The sequence below is a fragment of the Globicephala melas genome, chromosome 10 (assembly GCF_963455315.2).
Source record: "Globicephala melas chromosome 10, mGloMel1.2, whole genome shotgun sequence".
NCBI lineage: Eukaryota > Metazoa > Chordata > Mammalia > Artiodactyla > Delphinidae > Globicephala > Globicephala melas.
This window is the reverse complement of record NC_083323.1, coordinates 20,038,555-20,064,350: the sequence shown is the minus strand read 5'-3', so window position 1 is coordinate 20,064,350 and position 25,796 is coordinate 20,038,555. Positions and strand designations below refer to the sequence as shown.

Here is a 25,796-nt window from a genome sequence, read left to right as displayed (position 1 = left end):
GAACACAGTGTTCTGACTAGCTGTAGATAGTTCTGAAATTAATTTATAAAGATTATTATGATTTGGTTGATTAATTATAAGCTAACACATCTGCTTATTAAAATGTTTAAACATGAGCTCTCTATTAAACTTCCAGGGAATTCTGTACAAATGCATGTAGTCTCCTTGTATGTATCATAAAATTGACCATTTTAACCATTTTTTAAGTTTATGTTCTTTTTCTTGTGGAGGTACTTTCATTATGTTTGAAAACTGCCTGTGACTGCTTTTAACATCAGGTCAGCTTAGTAAACAACAGGCCGTCTGCAGTAAAACATGAAATAAGTATGTCTTTTCCTTTTGTATCTCAGGCCATTTTATCAAGAAAGTTGTTGGTTCCAGAAATCAATGATGTCATGCGCAAAGTGTCCAAGCTGGCGATTTCTGCACAAAACGAACCTGTCAGAGTCCAGTGCAGACAGGTTTGTAGAGAGAGCGTATTCCCATGGCAAGGGCTGGGCCCTGCCTTCTCTGTTCGGTTTTTAGGTAGAGAGATGTCAACACTGAATTCTGAAGACTTTGTGTCATACTGTTGCTTTATTCTAAGACTCAGGAGCCCATTCACATACCAAGTGTAAGGCCATTTTTCAGTATAAAGAGCATTTTGAGTATAGCCCACATGTGGCATGTTTCAGATGGATGAAGAAACACATTTTCCTTCTGCAGCATGATAACCTGCAGCAAAGATTTCCAGCCAGTGGTCCAGTCATTGACCACTTCATGTATATCACTGTGTACCTGGTATTGCTGGAAGAGTGGTTAACAAAATTTTTATAGTCCCTGTCTGTCCTATAGCAGAGATGCGCAAAGCAGAAATCCCACAAGTAGTTATTAAATTACAGACATCCTGAGTGCCACGAGGAAGAAAGTACTGTTGTATTTCATCACTTACAAGACACACCGTTACTTACATACCTCAAAGGAAGGGGAAAAAACTATGACAGTGATAAGATGGCATCAATTGTAAGACATCCCAATTTCAGATATGTTAAAATGTGGAAAACTGTGCTTCTTAAAATTGACAGAGTATGGAAGAGCATATGATAAGAGCATATGACATGGTGGAGGACCACCCTAATGTGATAGTGGGGGAAAGCTTTCCTGGGGATTGGCATATAAGCAAAGTTTGGAGGAAGAATAAGGCTTAGCCTTGCAGGCTAAGGAAGATAAGGCTTGAAGTGGGTAAGAGCTTAGCTTGTTGAAGGTGAATGACAGGGGAGGGGGCCAGATCAGGCAAGGCCTTGTGGTCTTGTTAAAGATTTAGGGCTTTGTTCTAAGAATAACAAAGAGCCAGTGAAATCAGTAGACAGAGGAGTGACACTAGCAGATTTGTGTTCATACATTTGTCCTGATCTTATGAGTGCATATCAACCCGGGAAATGGAAGGGTCTGAATTGGAAATATGAACTCGGAGTTAAAGGAGGGCTTGGGCTGCGGAGGCCATCTTTAGAAAAAGTTAACTCATGGGGCTTCCCTGGTGGCGCAGTGGTTGAGCGTCCGCCTGCCAATGCAGGGGACACAGGTTCGTGCCCCGGTCCGGGAAGATCCCACATGCCGCGGAGCGGCTCGGCCCGTGAGCCATGGCCGCTGAGCCTGCGCGTCCGGAGCCTGTGCTCCACGACGGGAGAGGCCACAACAGTGAGAGACCAGCGTACCGCAAAAAAAAAAAAAAAAAGTTAACTCGTTTAGGAAGAAGGAGGGTCAGCTGCTATTTATTAAGTACTAGCTGCACGCCCAGCACTCTACATACATGACTTCTGTTTGTAACTATCCTTCAAAAGAAATAGTACCACCGTTTTATGGTTGGGGAAAAACAGGCCTTGGCAAGTTAAATGATGTGCTTAGTTCTCACAGTTTATTAATAAAGGAAGCTGAATAATACAGCAGTTTGCAAGCAGAGCCTGTGGATGCAGATAGGCTAGGCATGGGATTCTGGCAGTGTCACCGAGCAAGTTGCTTACCTTCTGTGCCAGCTCCATTCTCTTCATCTGCAAAATGGGATCATATTACTTACTTCCTAAGGAAGTAATGAAAACCAACCAAGAAACACTTAACCCAGTGCTTAACACAAAGAAGGTAGTTAGTAAATGCAAAAGTTAGTAGTATTGGGCTTCCCTGGTGGCGCAGTGGTTGAGAGTCCGCCTGCCGATGCAGGGGACACGGGTTCGTGCCCCGGTCCGGGAAGATCCCACGTGCCGCGGAGCAGCTGCGCCCGTGAGCCATGGCCGCGGAGCCTGCGCGTCCCGAGCCTGTTGCTCCGCAACGGGAGAGGCCACAACAGTGAGAGGCCCGCGTACCGCAAAAAAAAAAAAAAAAGTTAGTAGTAGTATCACTATTATTGTTATTCTTATTTCAGGGGAAATACAGGGTTGAACCACAGTCCATAGTCAGTTCACCACAGCCTCCTATCAGAGAGATGAGCTGCCGGTGTGTGAGCTGAGATTTGGAGCCCTGAACAACCATGCTAATGATGGGCCAGGACTTGACGCTTAATCAGGCAAGACCTGAGGAAGTGAAGTGGGAGGAGAGAGGAGGGGCACAGTTATTGACTCAAGAGGTGGACTTCACGTAACTGATCACCCTTCTGAAAGGTCTTTGTAGCCTACCAGTGTGTCCCAGAAAGCAGCTTAGGAAAGAGGAATCCTGGAGGGACAGGATCCAAGTAATCTCTTGTGTGACTTCTGTTCCTAGGTTTTTCTGAAATATATTCTTGACTATCCCCTGGGGGACAAATTGCGACCAAACTTGGAATTCATGCTCGCTCAACTGAAGTAAGTTGAAGCCATAAACTACACAAGGCAGTGGGGTAGGTTCTTCCCTCCTTTCAGTGTGTGGACTGTCTTGAAAAGAACAAAGCCGAAATGTAATGGCACATTCTTTGAGGATGCTATCCTATGAATCACTGACTTGACTGTCAAGCATTGTGCATGGCTTCATATAGCAGTTCTGCAAGCTGCTTTTCAGTTCACTCTGACCATCGATTGTCATTAGAGTCCACTTAGGAGAACAGTAAAAATCTAACAAAATTACATTTACAACTGCATAGTAGCATGGTAAGTACATGTATGAAAATTGGGAAAATGGAGGTTTTTTCCACTTATTAAGAAATAGACTGGCACCTTGAGACAACATTTTAAATTCTTAAAAATAATTATTGGTAAATTTTAAAGTTACTAACAAGTCCTTCTAATGTTCCTACCCTAGTTATGAACATGAGACCGGGAGAGAGTCCGCCTTGGAAATGATCGCTTATCTCTTTGACACATTCCCTCAGGTACCGTGAATCACAAAGACAAACCCTGTGTTTGTTAACAAGCTGTGGCTCCCAGGAGCCCAGGGTCCTCTGTTTGTGAGACATCTGTGAGAATTCCAGTCTGAGTGTGCTCATAAGTGTCTGTTTTCTTTCAGGGACTGCTCCACGAGAACTGTGGAATGTTCTTTATTCCTCTTTGTCTAATGATGGTGAACGATGACTCTGCCATGTGTAAAAAGATGGCATCCATGGCAATCAAATCCTTACTCAGTAAAATCAGCCTTGAGAAAAAAGATTGGCTCTTCGATATGGTTACCACCTGGTTTGGGGCAAAGAAGGTTAGTGTTGCTTTTAGTCATATGGCAAAGAAAAGTCTGAGCTTTTGGTGTTCATACTTTAAATAAGAATACATATTATACATTGTTGAATTAATTTTTCCCAAATAGCTTTATTGTTTTTACTGGGTTATGTTAATAATATATTCTTACAGTAAAATTTCAGAAAATATAAGAAGTTACAGAGAGTAACAGATATCACCTGTATTCCCACTACAAGGTCAATGTCACCCAGTTACTCTACATGAATGTATTATAATTTACTTAACCAATCCCCATTGATGAATATCTTTGTTTCCAATTTTGCTTATACAATTTATAGGATGTAACTTTTGCCAATAATTATAACCACTTGCTGACTCTACCCTCATCATCACTGGCCCATCTTTGTGGAATATAAACAACACATGTCATAACTTAATATTGGCTTTAAGTATTAAAATCAGAATGGGGTCGGGGGGCTGAAACTTCTTCCTTTTTTTTTTTAATTTAAAAATGAGAAAAAATGTATTATTCACTGGATACCACTTTTTTTAATGTTGTTCTGGATGGTGAAGATTTCTCTATATTTTTCATGTTAGCAACCAAAAATCCACATTGTGTTGATTTCTGGTATCATAAAGAACTACTGAGGACAGGGTCATGCCCACCTTCATTTTACAGTTTTGGAAACAGCTCCCCAAGTTGTGCTGATATTGTCTTGTGATGGTTTTATTTTCGATAGAGCTTAAATAGACAGCTAGCTGCCCTCATCTGTGGCTTGTTTGTGGAAAGTGAAGGAGTCACTTTTGAGAGAAGACTTGGAACTGTTCTCCGTGTGATTGAAAAGGAAATTGATCCTGAAAACTTTACAAATGTAAGTTATTTGCTAGGGAGTAAAACTCTTGCTTATTTTAATAGTTTTACTTGAGGTGGTATAGCTAATAGATTAAATATTTGAGTTCAAAAATTTTTTTATTAATAAAAGCAAGAACTCAGTGTAGTTCTATCTTCTTTTTAAAGTGAAGATTAAAGTACGTTATCTTCCATAGTATATGTCGATCAAAGTTTCTTAAGCCCCCCAGGAGACAGCAATGTCTGGAGGCATTTTTGGTTGTCACAACTGGAGGGTAGAGGGATGCTACTGTCATCTAGTGTGTAGAGGCCAGGAATGTTGCTAAACATCCTCTAGTGCACAGGGTAGCCTGCCAAAGCAAAGAATTATTTGACCCAAAATGTCAGCAGTGTTTAGGTTGAGAAACTCTGGTATAGATGTACATCCTAGAGTAAAAATGTCCATCAAATACTTTGAAATTATTGTCTTAATTGATTTAACATCCCTCCTAATTTTAGATCGTGGAAGAGACTGAAGAAAAAGCTGCAGATCGCCTTCTGTTTAGTTTTCTTACACTGATAAGTAAACTCATCAAGGGATGTAATATTATTCAGCTTATCAAGCCCTCTGAGACTCTGAGTAAAATCTGGAGTAAGTATTTCCTTTTTATTTAAATCTAAAATTAAACACTTTAGAAATATATAATGTCAGGTGAAAAGTCCATGATAAAAAGATTTAAAAGGCCCTTGCAGATTGATTACAGTGAAAATATTTTTTTCTGGGGGAAAAAACAAACAAATAATATATGCATGTATATATGTATCCTCATAAATAATATATTTCATTTATAAATAAGAAAGAATATTAATTATGGACGAGTAAAAGAAAGGAAAAAATTTCCCAAAGTCCTCCTTGCTACTTGATGATTATTTGTTATACATTTCCATCCAGTCTTCCTTTTGTCAAATAACCATAGGGGTTTTTTTTTGAGGTTGCATAATTCCATATAAACTTTTATATCCTGTTTATACCTAAGTAGGCATATTATAGTACTGTAACATACTTAGTAGATATCCTTTTAAATGGCTAAATAATCCATAGTATAAATGTGCCATAATTTACTAAACCGTTTCACTTCTGTGGGAATATTTAAGTTATATATTATTTAAATGAAATAAAATAAAATAAAATTCATTTCTTTAAATGAAAAATAAGATCCTGGAATTTTTAATTTAACGTTTTAGTTTTGATTAATCAGTAGGAAATAGACATTGCAATGAATGTTTTAAATACCCACTTGTTTTAAGAGAACTCATATGATTTTATGAGAAATAATCCAGTCACTAAGTTACTATATGGCCTACTCTGGTATGGCTCCACTGAGATAATTACAAAGGTTCATACAGAAAACAAAGTAAAACCATCTTCCTGAAATAAAGCAGCAGAGACTAAAACTCAGATATGAGGTGGCTCATTTAGAATTTCAGTCTGTTACCACAAGGCTTTTCTACTGTACTTTCCAAGTGTGGTATGTGAAGAATGGCCCTGTATCATAAGAGTATGATCTTTTTTTTTTTTTTTTTTTTTGTGGTACGCGGGCCTCTCGCTGTTGTGGCCTCTCCCGTTGCGGAGCACAGGCTCCAGACGCACAGGCTCAGCGGCCATGGCTCACGGGCCTAGCCGCTCCGTGGCATGTGGGATCTTCCCGGACCGGGCCACGAACCCATGTCCCCTGCATCGGCAGGCAGACTCCCAACCACTGCGCCACCAGGGAAGCCCCAAGGGTATGATCTTTAACGGCTCATCCTTAAGATAGTTTAAGGGGTCATGTTTAAGGATATGAGCTCTGGGGCCAGATTAAGCTGGGGCCCAGGCTTGGTTCTGCCTGTTACAGCTTGGCACGTTACTTAGCTCCCTCTGGAACTATAAAATGGGAATGACAGTTCCAACCTCACAGAACTGTTGTGAGGTCTAAATCAGGTAATATGTGTAACACGTTTAGCCTATGCCTGGCACATAGAACACCTCAATAAATGATACCTTTCCAGTCAGCTACTTGGAGCCACTGATTTCAATAGTTATGAGAAAAGAATATGTACCCATGTATATATTTACCTTAATTTTAGTTTAGAAATTGTAGTTGTTAATGCTACCTTATCTCCTTGAGTCTTCAGCTAGTTCTTATGAAACTGGTCTGTTTTCAGGCTGACTCAAAGCTCTCTCGTATCATTTACCCTGGTAGAATTGGTTCTCTAGTTTCTTCTAATCTCTCCACGTCACTTCCGGGAAGCAGGGGCTATTTTGTTCATCTTTGATTCCTAAATCCAAGCACATAATAGATACTCAAGAAACACCTGAATTAGTCACGCTCACCACCACAGAGTCAGGAAAACCTTGACGTCTGAGGATGCGCTTTGGCTCCCTTAGGTCACGTGCACTCTCATCTGAGACATCCGCACAACTGGGTGTGGCTCACCGCAGCCCAGATTTTTGGATTGCTCTTTGCCTCTTGCCAACCGGAGGAACTTATCAGAAAACGGAATGTCAAAAAAACTAAAAAGAAACTCTCAGAACCTGTAGCGATCAGCTTCCTAACAAGTGACCTTGACCAAAAGGTAAGTTTTCTCTGAGACTCTTTCCTTCCCTCATCTACATGAGATGTTCATTCTGGTTCCTGTAACTGTCTTGGGCTTGGCCTTGGGATAAACTCTTACAGTCAACAACTTGATGCACATGTGGATCCATAGGAGTGTTAGTAACTAGAGAGGGGTCACCCTCAAGTCCAAGATTTTTCAAAGATAATTTTTAGACCATTGGTCTAGTCAGACTTTTGATTTGCTTATTTAGCATATTTATCTTCCATTATATATTTAATTTCTTTATCAATACTGGCAAATAAGATACTGTCTGTCCTGCCTCCATAACCTTGTTGATGACTTAATGAGATCATGTTCCTGAAAATGTTAGGTAGGGACCGTGTGTTATCTGTCTCCGATTTCGTAGTGCCTAGCACAATGCCTGGCTTATAGTGGGATCTCCATAAACATTGAATGAGCAGAGAGTGGAAGGGAAGAAAACAGGGGGGGAAAAGTATTTGAATGTAAAGTTGTCTGCCAGTAATCTAAAGGATTATGATCTATATCTCCCCATGTCCTGGAGCTAAAATTCTTATGGCAAATAGAAGGGAACATTTACACAATTTCTGGTCATGAACCTTCCCTCTCCAGATCTACACAGGTGGTCATTCAGAGCAAAATCTCCTACCTTAGTTGTATCATTACAGTTACTTGGAGTTTTTAAAAACAGTCAGAAATACCCTGCATTGTGTCTGCCAATGTCCATTTTCTTTTCACAGATGAAAAGTATCTCCCTAGCCTCTTGCCATCAGTTGCACTCCAAATTCTTGGATCAGTCTCTAGGAGAGCAGGTAAGTATTGTGATCCTCCCAGTTAAATAGAAGGGACCTATTCTACCAACAGTATAGGAATAAGCTTAGGTTTGGTTTTTGGTTTGGTTTGGTTTGGTTTTCCCTAGTTAAACCTTGGGGAATTAAATGAAATATAAACAAACACTTAAATACCTGTTCAGTTAGGCACATGTATCTAATTGACTCTGGTGTCCATACTGGGATTACTCCTGGCTCCGTTTAAAATTCCCAATAAAGATGATACAGTGGGAAGCTGGCTGTTTATCTTTTTCATCATCGGTTTTAACATATCTACTCCACGTTGCAACTGAAGCTTTGAAGGACAATGATTGATTTTTGTGGTTCTTTTAATTAATTTATTTATTTTTATTTATTTATTTTATTTTTGCCTGCGTTGGGTCTTCTTGCTGTGCGCGGGCTTTCTCTAGCTGAGGCGAGCGGGGGCTACTCTTCATTGTGGTGCGCGGGCTTCTCATTGTGGTGTCTTGTCTTTGTTGCAGAGCACAGGCTCTAGGCACGCGGGCTCAGTAGTTGTGGCGCGCGGGCTCTAGAGCACAGGCTCAGTAGTTGTGGGCTTAGTTGCTCCGCAGCATGTGGGATCCTCCCAGACCAGGGCTCGAACCTGTGTCCCCTGCATTGGCAGGGGGGTCTTAACCACTGTGCCGCCAGGGAAGTCCCTGATTGATTGTTTTTATATTAAACTGTAATATTGAATTTCCTTCCCTTATCCCTGGAAGCGAAAGAGAAACCAATAATGTTCATGCTACAGTGTGGTCTGAGAATTGTCTGTCCTTAACAGAAGGCAGATGAATGATTCCATCACTAAAAAGCTTTATGTAGTTTCATATAAAATTTAATTCTAAGTAAAATATGGAGAAGAAAGCATTTGTAAATATGCAGTAAATGTGAATTGCTTTTGAATAGTTGGTCTACTGCTCCATTTTATTTTTTCCTCTTGATAGAGCAGTTGGGCTGGTAGATGATGAAGTGACATGGACGTGGTATCTAGATATAAGCAAAGCACTTGACCACGTCTCTTGTGAGCCATTATGAACAACGGAGCAATGCAGATTAAGGGACGGGGCAGTAGAAACTAGGTGAATGTTGTATCTGAAGAGTGATCTCAGGTGGCATGCCATGAACACTGATACTTCTCTCACTTTTTTAAATGGCAGGGTTGGGGAGGGAATGGATAGCTATTCAATGGACAGCAAAGTGAGGCCAAAGAAATCATGCCAGGGTGGACAGTGGGTGGGGCCTTACACAATATGAGTTTTAATAGAGGATGACAAACCATACAAACTCGGGACAGGTAGGAAGAGATTTACTAGTACCAGACCAGGTTGAAAGAAATGATGGATTTTACTTCACCTTAATCTTAGAGTGAGTTAATGTGAAGTGGTGCCGCAAGGAGAAAAGGCCTCCACATCTGGTTCTGTCCTCGTGCAGGCCCGGCTTCCAGAAGGAAATGATAATCTTGGCATTAACTCTTGATGGCCAGGCTAGCCTTGGACAGTGTGGTGTTCTGAGTACCACATTTGGGGGAACTCTGGGTACACAGCTCTTCTAGCAGAGTTGCCCGGATGGTGAAGGAAATCAAATTCAACTTGGTTTCCTCCTTCACATAACGGGTGTGAAATACCCACGTCAGAGATTTCATGCATGTTGTAGAGTTAGGACTCAATAAATGGGTCCATTATTATAAGACTAAAAAATCACCCCTGGGCAATTGGACCAGATGGTATATGCGGGAAAGAGGAGCTCAGTGTTTAAGAACTTGGGCTGGAATTCTAAAGACCTTTGAATCCTGACTGACCACTCACTTGGTCTTTGGCTGAGATTTACCAACTCTGAGCCTTGGTTTTCTCTCCTGATAATAGTACCTAACAGGGATATTTTGAAGTTGAATTGGAATGCTGTATACAAGGTAACTAGTCAGTGCTCAGTAAATGGATCAGTAAAGGGAAACTGTTATTTTGGTGAAGAATGGATGGATGAAGGAATTTAATGGAATGGGGATCAAAGCTCTCTTGAAAAATGTAAATGGGTGATCCAGAATGAAATTATTTACTCAGTGGAACTTTAAAGAATAGAAGTAGGCCAAATGGATAAAAGTTACATGGAAATAGGTTTGGACACACTGTAAGAGGTAAACTGAAGAATAATCCAAAAAAAGGCTTGATCGTCAGTTTAACAGTGCAATACCCAGTTTTCTGTTTTCTAATTGTAGGATACCTATTTTAGCTTCTGCACAATCAGAATCCAATTCTTACCCTTCCCCTCTGCCCCTTTTTTTAAGGTTGTTAAGAATTTGTTGTTCGTAGCCAAAGTCTTATATTTACTGGAACCTGATTCTGGGGATAAGCAAGGTAACATAAAAGAAGACATGGAAGAACAGGAAGTTTTAGGTGATGGCCTGGCCAGAGAGGATGTGGAAGAACACAAGGTGTGTGCAGACAAGAATGAAGAGCGGAGCGAGCCAGCCACGCTGCTGTGGTTGATACGGAAGTTGTCCCGGATCGCAAAACTGGAAGCTGCTTATTCACCTAGAAACCCGTTAAAGGTGCGATGCATGTGCAAAATGACTGAAAGTAGTCTTTTTTTTTTTTAAGTATTTTAATGGTTTTAGTTATCCTCCTAAGTCCCTAGGAACTTTTGAACCCAGAACTGCAGCAATAACATCTGCCCTGAAATAGACCTTGTTTTCTAAATTAACTCTGTGTAGCTGCAAGTATAAAAGAAAAATGATCTGTACTTTCAGAGAACATGCATCTTTAAGTTTCTCGGAGCTGTATCAATGGATCTTGGAATAGACAAGGTGAAGCCGTACCTCCCAGTGATCATAGCTCCTTTGTTCCGAGAACTGAACAGCACCTATTCGGACCAGGGTAATTCTGCGGCCTCTCTTCTGAATACTTCCATGTTAGGATTCCTGTCTTCTCTCCTGAATGCTTCCTTCTTCCTTTCTGTCCTCCCTCTCTGCCAGAGTTTAAGAAAGAAAACTCGCTAGGTATCTAGACCATTAACAGCAAGCAAATAAGGCATATTTGTGTTATTTTTAACTGTCTTCTCTCCTATATGCTTTCTTGTGTCTAAGAGTGAACGTTTCTCTCCTAAATGATGATGTTTTACTCCTAAGCATAGATTAAATATTCAAAGAAAAATAACTTGGGGTGGTTCTAAACCTCATAGTGCTGTGAAAAATAATGAACAAATGTTATTATATTCTCAAAAATTACAAGGCAAAAATATGAAATAGTTTTTAGTTCAAATATTTTAAATTTTCCAATTTTTTTTTCTTGCCTGGTACATTTGGTACATTTGGTACCTTTGGTACATGATATTAGGAAAAGTGGGAATTAGGGGTTGGAAAGAGAGGGGTTGGAAAAGTGGGAATTAGGGGTTGGAAAGAAAGTGGATGTTAAGAATTTTAAAAACAAAAATGAAGTGAATGTCAAAATAGAAGCTGTTTTAGTCCTACAGCCTGGAGAGAGAGTTTCCTTCTTAGAGGTCAGGTTGACTGTGGTTCCCAGCCAACATTTATTGAGCATCTAAATAAGGGTTCAGCGGTGGAAAAGGCCCAATCCTCATCTTCAAGAAACTTGCAATCTACAGTAGGTGTCATGAGCTTTCCTGAAATTGAATGCAGAAATCCTCGACTCTTTGCATTTGGGAGAGAGGAGGCAGGGAAGGGTGGGAGAATATGGCTTTTTGTCAGCTTCTCAAAGGAGTCTTTGATCCAAAAAGAGGTTACAGCCAGCGCCAAGCCTCTATGACCCGGGAATTAGAGAAACAAAATTACCTTTCTTTGCCCCCATCTGCAGAGAGCTGAGCAGGTTAATAAAGGTAACCCAAAACATTTGTCAAGTTCTCAAATTACTTTGATGTCTTCTGAGCCCGGATTCCCTTGGGAAGTTGCTTCATGGTCTCTGATCTCTTGCTGCATCCTGGATGAGGTGTGGCTCAGAGTGCTGTGTCCAGCACTTCTGCTTGTTCTCCCATCTCAGCAACAAAGAGGCTAGTTTCAGATCAGTGTTTAATGTTGAAATGATAAAAGTGATAAAGCCTCAGGAGTTTAAATTTTGTGTGTTGTTAATTTTCTACATATCCAAGTGTGTCCTTTCCTACGTGTTTCTGATTATTATTGTGTGCGTGATTAGATCCTTCGCTGAAGAATCTATCCCAGGAAATCATAGAATTGCTGAAAAAGCTGGTTGGGCTCGAGAGCTTCTCCTTAGCGTTTGCCTCTGTACAGAAACAGGCTACTGAGAAAAGGGCACTCCGGAAAAAGAGGAAGGCTTTGGAGGTAGGCCTGCTCTTTGAAGAAATGGCATGTTCATTAGGCTTAACTATTTTTAACCAGGGGTGTGTGCATGCATGTGTGTCAGACTTACCCAGGGAGGAAAGAGGAGTTGGATGTATTTGAGAAGTGGGACTTTATAACTGGGGCTCCAGATTTTCTTCAATGGGCATGTATTGCATTTGTGATGTTTAAGGTGAACAAAATGGTCCATTTCTGCATTTGATTTTTATTGGTTTAACAGTCACTTTAAAAGTAGTATAACATTTCTATTCTTTTTTCAAGTTTGTAACTAATCCTGATATCGCTGCCAAGAAAAAGCTGAAGAAACACAAAAATAAAAAGGAAGCAAAGAAGAGAAAGATCGAGTTCCTGCGTCCAGGCTATAAGGCCAAGAGACAAAAGAGCCACAGCCTGAAAGATTTAGCAATGGTGGAGTAAAGTGCTCCCTGTGTTAATACAGTGTCCCAGCTTACCCCGAAACATGAACTTTCTAGTGTATCTGCTGGTCCAAAATCATAGGTTTTATTATTTAATTTAAACTTTGGCACAGGTTGTATATTATACAGTTTAATATAATTCATGCTTATTTTTAATTAAAATATTTCATACCACTACTGTATCTTTACTGTCTAAAAAGCATTTGACACTAGTGATAAAGAGCTTAAAATGTATTTTTCTTTTTAAAAATACACATTAAAATAGTAAGACAACATGTAGAAGTTAGGAATAAATCAAACAAATGATTTGCAATACCTGTATGGAGGAAATTATAAAACTTCATCAAAAGGCATTAAGAAAGATCTGCACAAATGGAGAAGTATAACCATGTTCATGAGTAGGAAGATTCAGTATCATAAGTTGCTAGTTCATCCCCAGGTGGATCCCACTGGGTAAATGCGTATCTGAGCAAAATCCCAAAGGAGTTCTTCATATTATCCCAACAAGCTGATTCTAAAATTTATATGGAAGATAGTAAATCAAGAATAGCCATGATGCTTTTAAAAAAGGAGAGTAGGGTGAGGGGCCTGCCCTCTCAGATATGAAAAATAAGATCAAAAGTGCTGTCTGTGGAGGGACGATGTGATAAATTCTACTTCATTAAAATTAAGACCGTCTACTTACAAAAAGATACAACTGGGACATAGTATGTACCATATACTGATAAAGGATTAGTAGCACCCAGGCTATATAATGAATACCTATGAATCAACAAAGATACTACAGTAGGAAAAGTGGCAAAAGAGAGAAATAGGCATTGCAGAGGAAATATAAATGGCCCTTAAACCTCAACATTTAGCAAATATGGCTATACCAATATTACTTATGTACTGGTTAGTAAGTAGTCACTCACTATCTTGAGACCCCAAGTGCCACCCTGGCTATATGAGTCCCTAGACTCCATGTCTCCCCATACCAGAAATTAAAGGACTAATACCTGGACTAGTAGGGGTCCTCCTGCATCAGCTATGTCTAGTTGTTAAATATTTTTTTTTGAGTCACTCCTCCTGTATTTAGCCTCATTAATAATTAGGAAAATGCAGATTAACATCAGAATGAAATTCCATTTTGAACCCTTCAGATTTATAAAGCTGACAATACCAAATGTTGGCAAGCATGGTGGAGGAAAGGGCACTCTTATAAACCCCTTTGGAAAACAATTTGGCATTATCTTGTTCAACCGTATCTTTTGCCTCTCTATACACTTGATGTAGAAGCAATATTCTTTACTGCCCAATATATTTGGAAGGAGGGGGAGAAAGAATCTATCCTACGCTTTACATTTTATTTAATTCTCATAGTCTTCCTGAGAGCTTCCTAAAACTCATTATTTTACAGATGAGGAATCTCATCTCGGATTAAGTAATCTACCTAAGGGTGACACAGGTTGTAGGTGGCAAGAGTTAAGATTCAAACCCAGGATTGAAAGCCCATGCGCTTTGTAATTTGTAATTATGGGATTAGAAATATTATAGCATAAGGCATAGGAATCAAATGTTCAAACATTCATGAACTTCAGAATTTGTGTTTTGATGTAGTTTATATATCAAACGAGTTCTCACACTTCTAAGGTGTTTGTAATGCGCCAAAAGGATAAACATAGGGCATCTTGGAAGGCAGACTCAATTCTTAAGTGATTTAAAGTGCATGTACTGCTTTTATAAAAATTTTTAAATCAGAAAACAAAATACTAAAGCAAAAATCAGGAAGAATAAGTATCTCAAGTATATTGAGCACAGCTTTGTTTTAATCAGTAAATATTTATTGAGTGCCTAGTATGTGCCAAGTGCACCATACTAGATGCAAGGGATTCTAACAGTAGATGATGTATGGTCCCTGCCCTCAAGGAGCTTACATTTCCACAATTTAAGGTGCATCTCAGGTATTCTGGTAATAGAATTCCACCTCAATTTCTCATTTTTGAAAATTTAATCACATGACACAGCACAACTATCAACCAGAATTATAAAATAGAACGTTAGAGCTAAAAGAAAACTTTGACGTTATTTGTTCAAAAAGAAAAACCAAACAAAAACTGATGGAGTGTGGCCCTTTGTGCCTAGAACTCATGTGTTCTGATTTCAAGTTTGGTGTTTTTTTCATTTTCAGGCTTCTCACAAAACAATACTCAGTAGATTCTTATAAATGAGAACTTTCAAACTCCTGTAACATACCTGTACAGTTGTTTCCTGCTAGATAAGGACCTTTTAATTCATACCATATTAAAATAAGTGTATGCTCTATTTACCCCATCCTATTCTTTGTGACAAACCAGAGGGCTCAGGATCATCCAAGTGCTGGCCTTGGCTACCAGGACTACACGTCAGGCAGCACTCGCCTGCCAGGGCCGCCCCTCCACTGACTTCTACTTTCACAGTGTTCCTGAACCACTGGGGAGTATTTAGCCACTTGGGTACAAGCCCAGCAGTGGATATGTGCCACTGACCAGACCCAAGTATGAACTGCAGATGTACTATTTCCCAGCTGACAAATATAAAAGCAATACTATTTGAACCATGAACATATTCTGAGGTGCCATAATGTGCCAAGCACCATACTGGATGCTAGGGATACAGACATGAAAAAGACAGTCTGCCCATCAGGAGTGCCTCGGAAACTATGAAACAATGTTAGTTATATGCTCAGTTAGTAATATTAGGTGCACTGGGAACACCTGTCCTGGGAAGAAGGTCTCCAAAAGCTTTCCAAGAAATCAAATTAGGAATGGGTGCTAGAGAACAAGAGAAGTCCCACAGATTAGAAAAGAAAGTCAGATTCATGTGAGCTGAATGACCACTAGCTTTCCTGAGACCTGAGGGGCACAATGGTATTAAGTTCTCTTTACTGGCATCTAATTTTTTAAATGCTGCTTGTCCAACTAAAAAAATGAAAAAATTGCTCCCAATTTTAGTAACTACTAAGGACTCTTATTTACTTCTGTCATACTGTAGACTGGGTTGTTTGAAAAGTTCCTTTAAGAAGTCCCTTAGAATATAATTGTTTTTGACAGCCTAGCAGCTGTAAGCCTAATTTTTAAACGAATACTTAATTCTCCCTGTAGAATCAATAAGATTTTGACTTTTCACCAATCAAATTTACATGTTCAATTACAGGTAGATAAAAGGAATCAAAGGCAGCAAAAACATCTTTTACAATGCTTCTTAAAATAGATCTTTTAAAAAAATTTCCTTTCATGTGAAATTTTCTTTAATGTGTTGTGAACTCCAACAAATATAACCATTTGGGATTGTTTTTACTACCTCTACTAGTAAGGACAAATAAATTTATAGACATTATTTTGATTGTAATGTGTCTACTTCAATTAGCTTAATTTTATATAAGGAGTTAAGCTGTGTTGTCAATGTTGGCATTTTCAGGAATTTATGGTATAGTTTATGGGACAAGCTTCTGACCCTGTGAAGTCTCGCTTTAAGCCCTCTTCCCACCTCCCTAGCAGGTGACACTGGTCAAGCCAGTCTATCAGAATTTTGGGTCCATGTCCATAAAAATGAAGATGTAAAAATGATGTCCTAGCTACCTCACAGGGTTCCTGTACAAACTAACTAGGAGGGCCCAAATCTGTAAAAATTTCCCAACAACCATAAATACTATAAAATGATAATTACAGATAAGTCAGTGAAGATAGCCACCAAAATAATTACTTCAACTTCACACCTATAACCAAAAGCTTTTAAATGAAACAGCTTAAAGTGGTCATTAAGCAAATGAAGACTATAATTAACCCACGCTAGGTTCCTAGCCTACTCTACTGAGCCTAATCTTTGGAAAAACTTAATTCATTTTAGGGGGAAAAAAATCTGAGTTAAGATATTTTTTAGTGTTAATACAAACAAGCTGCAACCACTAATTTAAAATTGGAGGGCTTTTTCCTCAATAAGAGTACATTCTTTAATAGGACTGTATCTGAATAAGAATTCCATACAAACAGAATATATACCTTAACACAAGATAACAAGGAAGGAATATTTTACATTATACAGAACACACATTCAGTTGATTCAATCACAATGAGTTACCCTTCCAACCAAATACTTATTTTTAATACTTATTACAAATGTTGCAGTCAGTTTGGTATATGCTGGCAATCATACAGTTTTAACATTTAGTAGTGTGAAGCACACTTTAACTATTTCCAAAGGGATACGTGATGTGGTCTTCATTTCAGAGGAGCAGAAGTGACTGAATTACTGTCTGCTCTTTAGTGTTTCAACTAACCTGTGAAGAGAAAATCAACAGTTTCATAAGATTAACTTCAAACTTTCAGGTATAGATCATTTATTATATAAATTTTATACTGGAGGTGGATTCCAAAGCACTTTAAATGATGAAGGCTAAGACAGTTATATTAAAAGAATGAGGTTATGGACTCAATTGCCATGAGGGTCTTTTAGCTTTCACTTTCTCTGCTTTGAATGAATAATCAAAAAAGACCAGGGATTTCCCTGGTGGGGCAGTGGTTAAGAATGTGCCTGTCAGTGCAGGGACATAGGTTCAATCCCTGGTCCAGGAAGATCCCACATGCCACAGAGCAACTAAGCCCGTGAGCCACAACTACTGAGCCTGTGCTCTAGAGCCCACGCGCCGCAACGACTGAACCCATGCACCGCAACTACTGAGCCTGCGTGCTGCAACTACTGAAGCCCATGCGCCTAGAGCCTGTGCTCCACGGGAAGCCACTGCAAATGAGAAGCCCATGCACGACAACAAACAGTAGCCCCCGCTCACCACAACTAGAGAAAGCCCGCATGCAGCAACGAAGATACAATGCAGCCAAAAATAAATAAATAAATATTTTTTAAAATAATAAATAAACAAATAAGCAAAAAACACCAGATATCCACTTTCCAGGCTGATACTACTACAGCCAGGCCAGATGTGGATAATTCAGAGATGAAAACTAGTCTCAGTCTTCAAGGAGATGACAATTTAATGAGCAGATGCACAAACCAACTACAAGACAGTGTAACAAGTACTACTATATCACTGACCTGTGACAAGGACCTCTATGTGTGTGGTAAGGCAGTGGGCATGAAGTTATGTCAGGGAAGGCTCTTGAGAAACACAGAGCCTTAACCTAAGTCCTGAAGGAGAAGGAACTGGAGGGTGCGATGAGGTAGGGGAAAAAGCTAGAAATACAGCAGAGAGCTGGTGGCTTATCTAACTATAATTAGGTGTGGTTGAAATAAAAGCAGATGTACATGAAGACCAGTGGAAGAAAAGGGTGGAGGAACAATATGGAAAACTGATAAATAATCTGAATTTCATCCTTAAGACCAAAGGGAAATGACACATGTATGTACACAGTGCATGTACACACAGACGGCTTCTGGAAACATACTTACCATTCCATTGCCTCATCAAGGCCAGTGCCTTTGGTTGCTGAAGTTTTGAATATTTGCCATTTTCGGTCCTTCAAGGCAGGTAACCCAAGTGAATTTGCCATCTCCGAGGGAGTCATGGCCTGTTCCATGTCCTGCTTATTTGCAAACACCACTAAAATGGCTTTCCTCAGCTCTTCTTCCTAAATAACATAGAAAAGTTTGATTTCTTCTAATCAATTTGCTCCCTTGAGTTTGGGAAGAAATGCCAAAAAAAATCCATTATTTTAAAAGCGTATTTCCTAATTATTAATATACAATGTTCATTATAAATTATTTGAAATTATAGAGAAGTATGAAGAAAAGAAACTTCACCCATAATCCTATCTCCTAAACATGATCACTGTTTAACATTTTGGGTATTTTCTACTGCTTTGTAATTCAGATACTTATAGTTTATTTAGTATATATATACATTTAAGATCACATTTAAATACAGTTCCATACCCTGCTTTAAAAAATAAACTAAACATTAAATTGTGGATGTTTTTCCAAACTATCAAAAAAAAATTTTTTTAATTAATTTATTTTATTTATTTATTTTTGGCTGCATTGTGGCTTCATTGCTGTGCGCGGCCTTTCTCTAGTTGTAGCGAGCAGGGGCTACTCTTCATTGTGGTGCCCGGGCTTCTCAATGCAGTGGCTTCTCTTGTTGTGGAGCATGGGCCCTAGGCACACAGGCTTCAGTAGTTGTGGCACACGGGCTCAGTAGTTGTGGCTCACAGGCTGTAGAGCACAGGCTCGGTATTTGTGGCGCAGGGGCTTAGTTGCTCTGCGGCATGTGGGATCTACCTGGACCAGGGCTTGAACCCATGTCCCCTACATTAGCAGGCAGATTCTTAACCACTGCGCCACCACGGAAGTCCCTCAAAAAAATTTTTAAAACATTAATGGTACAGCCACTATGGCGAACAGTATGGAGGGTCCTTAAAAAACTACAAATAGAGCTACCATATGACCCAGCAATCCCACTACTGGGCATATACCCTGAGAAAACCATAATTCAAAAAGAGTCATGTACCAAAATGTTCATTGCAGCTCTATTTACAATAGCCCGGAGATGGAAACAACCTAAGTGTCCATCATTGGATGAATGGATAAAGAAGATGTGGCATATATATACAATGGAATATTAGCCATAAAAAGAAACGAAATTGAGCTATTTGTAATGAGGTGGATAGGCCTAGAGTCTGTTATACAGAGTGAAGTAAGTCAGAAAGAGAAAGACAAATACCATATGCTAACACATATATATGGAATTTAAGAAAAAAAAAATGTCATGAAGAACCTAGGGGTAAGACAGGATTAAAGCCACAGACCTACTAGAGAATGGACTTGAGGATATGGGGAGGGGGAAGGGTAAGCTGTGACAAAGCGGGAGAGAGGCATGGACATATATACACTACCAAACGTAAGATAGATAGCTAGTGGGAAGCAGCCGCATAACACAGGGAGATCAGCTCAGTGCTTTGTGACCGCCTGGAGGGGTGGGATAGGGAGGGTGGGAGGGAGGGAGACGCAAGAGGGAAGAGATATGGGAACATATGTATATGTATAGCTGATTCACTTTGTTATAAAGCAGAAACTAACACACCATTGTAAAGCAATTATACACCAATAAAGATGTAAAAAAAATATTTAATGGTTATACTCTACACTAAGAATTCATGCACCATAAACTATATAACTGTTTTCCAGTATTAGATTCTTCCTAGATTCTTTTCACTCGACTATTAGAGAAACCAAAGTGACAGAATCATAATACAGAAATCTTTGTGTGAATCTCTATTTCTTTAACACAATTCTCTAAAAATGGAATCAAAGTATGAAATTTTTTTCAGGTTCTTGTTACATGTATTAATAAACTGCTGTCCAGAGAGCCTGTAACAATTTCAACTCCACGAACAGTGTATGACAGTGCCCATCTCCAATGCAGCTTTGGTAGAACTGAAACTATATATTTTTCCAAACATAGCATTTCATTATATGCTTATTTATTATTAGGGTATTAAAAATACAAATGTTATTAGCAATAAATTCTTCTCCTATAAATTGTAGGTTCATGCCTTTTGCTCCCTTTTCTATTGATTTGCAAAAGGTATTGATACGATTAAGATCACTAATCCTTAGTCACTGGCTGTAAAACTGTGTCTTGGTTCCCCATTTTACCCTAGCTTGTATTGTTTGGCATCTGAGCTTTGTGGATTTTTTTGTTTGTTTGTATAATATCAATATAATTAAATCTATCTTTTCTTTTGTAATTCCCTCCAATTCTTGGATTTAGAAGGACCTTCTTAATCCAGAAATTTTAAACATATTCCCTTATAATGACTTCCATTTTACATAATTCTTTACTCCATTTAGAATTTTTGTGTACAAAAGTAAAACAAATTGATTTTGTGTCTGTAAGTTTTAATATAATAGTTCTGACTCATATTCCACATGTACTTTATATCACTAATACATAAATATTAATTGATTGCATCAATTAAAAGTTACTTCTGGGGCTTCCCTGGTGGCGCAGTGGTTGGAAGTCCGCCTGCCGATGCAGGGGACGCGGGTTCGTGCCCCGGTCCGGGAGGATCCCACATGCCGCGGAGCGGCTGGGCCCGTGAGCCATGGCCGCTGGGCCTGCGCGTCCGGAGCCTGTGCTCCGTAACGGGAGAGGCCACAGCAGTGAAAGGCCTGCGTACTGCAAAAAAAAAAAAAAACAAAAACAAAAAAACAAACAGCAAGCAAATACAAATGATTTACCCACATTTTAATAAAGTTTTCTTACCTCCAACATGGCAACTAACTCTGATTTGGAAATGCCAATTCGGTCTCGGTCACAACTGTCTACTACATAAATGACTGCATCTGTGTTTGAATAATAACATCTCCAGTATGGCCTGAAGAAAATTCAGAAAGGGAGAATACATTATTATTTGAAAGAAGAAGAAACTGGTATGTTAATTCATATGCTAGGACTTGGCAGTGATGGGGTGGGGGGTATTACTTGCCAATCCTTCCCCATCCATGCCAGAATCAATGCCATAATGATTCATTGTTTCTGATGGACATATATCATATCCCTCAGATGGGATGGGGTGGAAAGAATATTGATAAACATAAATCACAGGACCAAGGAGCTTCAGAATGAGTTCAGACTTTAGGCTGAGAGAATATATTTATAATCTATAAAATCACTAAATGTACCGATAAAAAAAGTTCCACACAGACCTGATTGTTACATCTTAACTAGAAACTCCTTAAGAGGAATGAGTTCTTTAAAAAAAATTTTTAATATGATTTTATGTAACAGACATTCAACTGATCACTGAAGACACGAAGTAGAAATGGCTAAAATAAGAAACTGACTCAAAAGTGGTTCAAGAAATAAAATGAGTTACCGGGCAGCAGGATGTCTGGGGAATGCACTACTGATCTTTTAAGATGGTAAGTACCCTAGTGAGTGAGCAGTGACAGTCACTAAACATTCGCAGTTGCCATGTCAAGCACAGGATGCTGGGCAGGAGACTTGAATTCCAGAGGGCATTTATGTTCACATTAGTCCTAAATGGTGGGCCCAAAAGGTATTTTTATGAAATCCAAAACAGTCTGTCTCACAGAGGAAGGGACTGACAAGAACTAACTAGAGGACCCTTTTTATTTAAAAACTACTGAAGTAATTAGGTCTTGAGATTTTCATGAAAAGATTTTTCATTGAAGTGATATCTGAAAAACTGGCTTCCTTAGATTTTAATTCTTTAGTTAAAATTTTTAATTCTCAGATTTTAATTGAGAGAATAAGGCCGTTTTACCTCATTTTAAACTAGGTGTCTCCCATTAAATTACAAAAGAAGACATATTTTGGTTTACTCCTGTTAACCCTAAAGGAGCCAATAAAGAAAGATTCAATACTACAAAATGATCTGCCCTTTGCACCATACCTGATACTTGTCTGTCCTCCTAAATCCCAGACTTGGAATTTTAGGTTCTTGTATGTTACCGTCTCAACATTAAATCCAATGGCTGGAAAAGAAATCAAATTAGCAGTATATGTAGACTAATACATTCCGTCTTCAAAGTATCCAATCTGACTTTCAGCAATTAATGGTAACTGCTGAATCACACTGTTAGTTCAAATATCATCCCACTTAAGATAAGACAGTACGCTGTGCTACACATGCACACATATGCACACCAATCAGCAAGATCAACACCACTTTCAGGGTATATAAGAACCCCCAGCTACCTCTGCAATTATATAATTCTTAGCTCAATGGAAATCCTATTATGTTAAACTCCCTTCAAAATACAGTACTGGCATACAAAAGTGTTCAGAAAGTTATATTTAGAAAGGACAGTTGCAGATGTATTACAAAAAACGGAATTTTGGTAGGTTGCAAATAAACAGGGAACAAAACCAAGAAAGCCTAGATAGACTCTAAACTTCAGTAGGTAAGGGCACAGCAATGGCTGTGTACCTCTTTATGGAAGCTGAGTTCTCTAAGGCTGGCAATCTCACAGACCCTCTGAAGACTTCCTCAAGAGCTCATTTGTAATAAGGTCATAGCGAGATGGTCAAAGGGGAGGAGTCCCATCCCTTTTCCCAGCCATCCTTCTTAGCTGGAGCTCTCGCATCACATGCCTAAGGCAAGATATTACTATCTTCCATTGAAAGGAATCTGAAGGAGGTGGAGAGGTTACTGAAAAAAACTTAGGAGCTACATATACAAATATTACTAAGATTTCACAAACTTAAAAAAAAATCAAAGTAAAAAATGACTTAACAGCTATAACTGGACAATTAATTTTTTAGATTTAAGTTTATACTGGCAAATGACGATTATGAGTATATGGCAAGTATAAAAAACCTGAGTGAAAAACTAAAAAGCAAGTTCATGATGTCTCCCTTAGAATTAAGCAGCAGGGTAATCACTGTCTCCAGCATCAGTTAGGAATGTTGTTTATTTGCAAAGGACAAGGGCGTGGTATGAACCACATTTGCTGAAATGCAATCCACTGGGCTATGTGTATTGCAGGGGCCACGGTGACTCAACTGTAGCAGATTGAGTTGGGTGATTTTGAGAAGGAAAAACCAAGGAAACTGAAATTTACTGAAGGTGGCATAAAGAAGTAACAGATGACACAGGGTTTGAAAAGTTCTTCTTTCATAAAAGCTACACTTTCTTTTTAATCTGGAAATTTAAATAGTACTAAATATAGAAATACCTTGAGTGACAGAGTAACTTTAAAGGCATAATTTAAATATTCTTGAGCAAACTCTACAAATTATTAGTTTAAATGTACTAATCTTACTAATCTAAGTAAATTCAGGGCATCAAATGAAAATAGGATAAGTAAAAGAACAGTCTTCTTATGTAGTAAATTAAGACTGTTGGAGAATATTCTTCTAAGATATCAATTGATTTAAAGTCAAGGTGTTTCTTTTCTTGATATTTTTAAGTACCAGATTCAACACTCAGTCTCTTCAACTCAGATCTTTAAAAATAATCAATAGAATTACTAAAGAGAAACTAATCTTAATCAAATAGTAACAAATACAGAAAAAAAACCACTTCAAATGTAATAATATCACTTCATATCTATATAATTCTTTACACAGGCTAACAAAGTATTTTATATACTAGATTTATTTTCCCCTCAAAGCCAATGTATATTTATTATCTTCATTTTATCAAAAAAGATACTGGCTCTCAATGAGATTAGGTGGCTTAACTCTACCCAACTTTTAAAACAGCCCTAAACAGCAGAACCCAGCCATGCACAGGGGTTCATAAATTACACCAAACTGTCTGTAAATTTATGAAAAAAAGTGTTATAAATATTATGCTCATAGTAGAAGTTTACGAACCTTATCAATTATATTATATATTTATTCAGAAATAAAGTTATGTTTGATGGAAAGAGAAAGCCCCTATAATTAGTTTATCATACCAACACTTACTAGGAATAGTAGTAACGACTTCTCCAACCTGTAATCTGTACAAAATTGTAGTTTTTCCTGCTCCATCTAATCCCAAAATTAAAATCCTCATTTCCCGGGTTCCAAACAGACTGGAAAAAATGCTTGAGAAAAAGCCACCTTAAAAAATAACAAAGATGTATTTCAAAATCATTTCATGAACTAGGCCCACAAAACATTTAATCTTACCCTTTGAAAGCTACAGCAAATTAAATAATACTGTAATCTTTTCCTCGATTCATAGGTGCCTATTTTTGCTTCCAATGAAATACATTATTCAACATCAAACTAGTAATTACTGATTGTTACCATGTCCTGGATACTGTGTCAGGCAAGCACAGAAGATACACTCAAAAATAAGAGAAACAGGACCACTGCCCTCATGGAGCTCACTTTCTAATCGAGAGAATATGGATATCTTAGCATGATCTCCTCACTACCCCCAGAAACCAAAGGGCAAACCAGAATGACAGTGGGACAATGAGGTCCTTGAACATGAAAAGCAATTACTGTTGTACAGTAAGTACCTTCAATCACTGATGCCACACACAATACCTGGTTATTTTACCAAGAAATGGCAAAATTAAGAGCTGCAAGTCTGGAAAAATGAATCCACTATGGGTTAGAGAACCTTGAACATCTGTAACACAAGGGGTGTGACGTGACAAAATCCTTTCTACCTTTTACAGGTTAAAAAGAAGCAGAAGAATAAAACTGAAGGGGTTATGCAAAAAGACAAGAAAGCGCTTCTGACGTTCCAGACCAAGAAGTAAACTCCCCAGAAAGTCGCTGAGCTATTTAAATAAGGCAAAGAATTTGCATCATTTGGAGGGTTGTAAACAAGTTAAGAAATCTGCACCTTCATTTGGGCTCTAGCGGGGAGGGAAGCTCTACCTGATGCTTGCGATGACAATGTAGTTCCCTCAATCAGCACTCCAAAAATTGAGATTAAAATGTCATCGCTGACTAGTAATACACTCCCTGCCCATTTCCTTCTCCACCTTCTCTACAGGAAAAGATACAGGTAAGCAGACAAACGCCAAGTCGGCCGTAAAACATTACGAGCACCACCCTCTTTCGGGGTTTAAACTGACGCAGTCCCAGCGACCAGGGAGAGAGAATCCAGAAGCTCATCCTTCACCCAAGAAACCTGAGCGAACCTGCGACTGACACGCTGCCAAGCTTCGCAAGACCAGCTCCATCCAGCAAGTGGCGCTGGGTCCGAGGGGATGACGGAAAAGTTCACCGACCCGCGCTGCCCTCACCTCTGACCCCGCCGGGAGAAAGGAGAACGGGATAAGACGGGGGCGAAGGTTCGAGGCAGGGTCCACGCACACAGGTGAAAATCTAAGGTGAGTTACGTCCTCAGCAGTCAGCGCCCTAAGACGCTGGCTACTCTGGGCTTTCCAGGCCGGCCCCTCTCCTCCTCCTCCAGACCCCAGCCCTCGGCCTCGGCCTCTCAGCGCGCCCAGGCTCCCTTCTCAGATCCCTCACCCATGATGAACTGCCTGTCCTCCCTCGTCGACCGGCGGAGACTGGGCCCGGCCTCGGCAGCGACTCCTAATCGAGCCTCGGCGCCGCCACCTCCCCTCGCCTGGGCCTGCGCTGCGGTTCCGGCTCCGGCTCGGCCTCGGGCTCTGGTTCCCAGTGGGTTTCCTTGGAAGCCTGGTCAGCCAGCAACTTCCACGTCGGACCTCCCGGCGGGGGCGGGAGCGAGGCCGCCGCGACTGCGCGCCGGGAACGGCGGCCTGAGCGTC

General features: G+C 39.4%; 3 protein-coding genes across 4 annotated transcripts in view; 2 read left to right on the top strand and 1 right to left on the bottom strand.

Moving 5' to 3' along the window:
- UTP20 (UTP20 small subunit processome component) overlaps positions 1–12,782 on the top strand; it is a 94,742-nt gene extending 81,960 nt beyond the window's left edge. Inside the window, exons 51-62 of the mRNA XM_030856260.2 lie at positions 351–461; positions 2,731–2,810; positions 3,244–3,313; positions 3,448–3,630; positions 4,352–4,483; positions 4,960–5,092; positions 6,869–7,056; positions 7,797–7,868; positions 10,168–10,431; positions 10,630–10,756; positions 12,029–12,174; positions 12,454–12,782. Of these exons, the coding sequence (XP_030712120.2) occupies positions 351–461; positions 2,731–2,810; positions 3,244–3,313; positions 3,448–3,630; positions 4,352–4,483; positions 4,960–5,092; positions 6,869–7,056; positions 7,797–7,868; positions 10,168–10,431; positions 10,630–10,756; positions 12,029–12,174; positions 12,454–12,609 (1,662 nt within the window). The 3' untranslated portion in view covers positions 12,610–12,782. The remainder of the gene's footprint in view (positions 1–350; positions 462–2,730; positions 2,811–3,243; positions 3,314–3,447; positions 3,631–4,351; positions 4,484–4,959; positions 5,093–6,868; positions 7,057–7,796; positions 7,869–10,167; positions 10,432–10,629; positions 10,757–12,028; positions 12,175–12,453) is intronic.
- A 1,627-nt stretch (positions 12,783–14,409) lies between these two features.
- ARL1 (ARF like GTPase 1) lies at positions 14,410–25,779 on the bottom strand. Its single transcript, XM_030856271.3, has 6 exons — positions 25,534–25,779; positions 24,022–24,159; positions 22,001–22,082; positions 20,848–20,959; positions 18,033–18,211; positions 14,410–16,905 (listed from the first exon to the last, which is right to left on the bottom strand). Exons 1-6 carry the CDS (start codon positions 25,535–25,537, stop codon positions 16,875–16,877), a joined length of 546 nt encoding a protein of 181 aa, XP_030712131.1. The 5' UTR covers positions 25,538–25,779; the 3' UTR covers positions 14,410–16,874.
- Positions 25,183–25,796, top strand: part of SPIC (Spi-C transcription factor) — a 51,505-nt gene continuing 50,891 nt past the window's right edge. Inside the window, exon 1 of one of the 2 annotated variants that reach the window (XM_030856268.3) lies at positions 25,183–25,391. The gene's annotated coding sequence lies outside the window, so the exon portion shown is untranslated. The remainder of the gene's footprint in view (positions 25,392–25,796) is intronic. The other variant, XM_060306907.2, reaches the window with a different exon arrangement.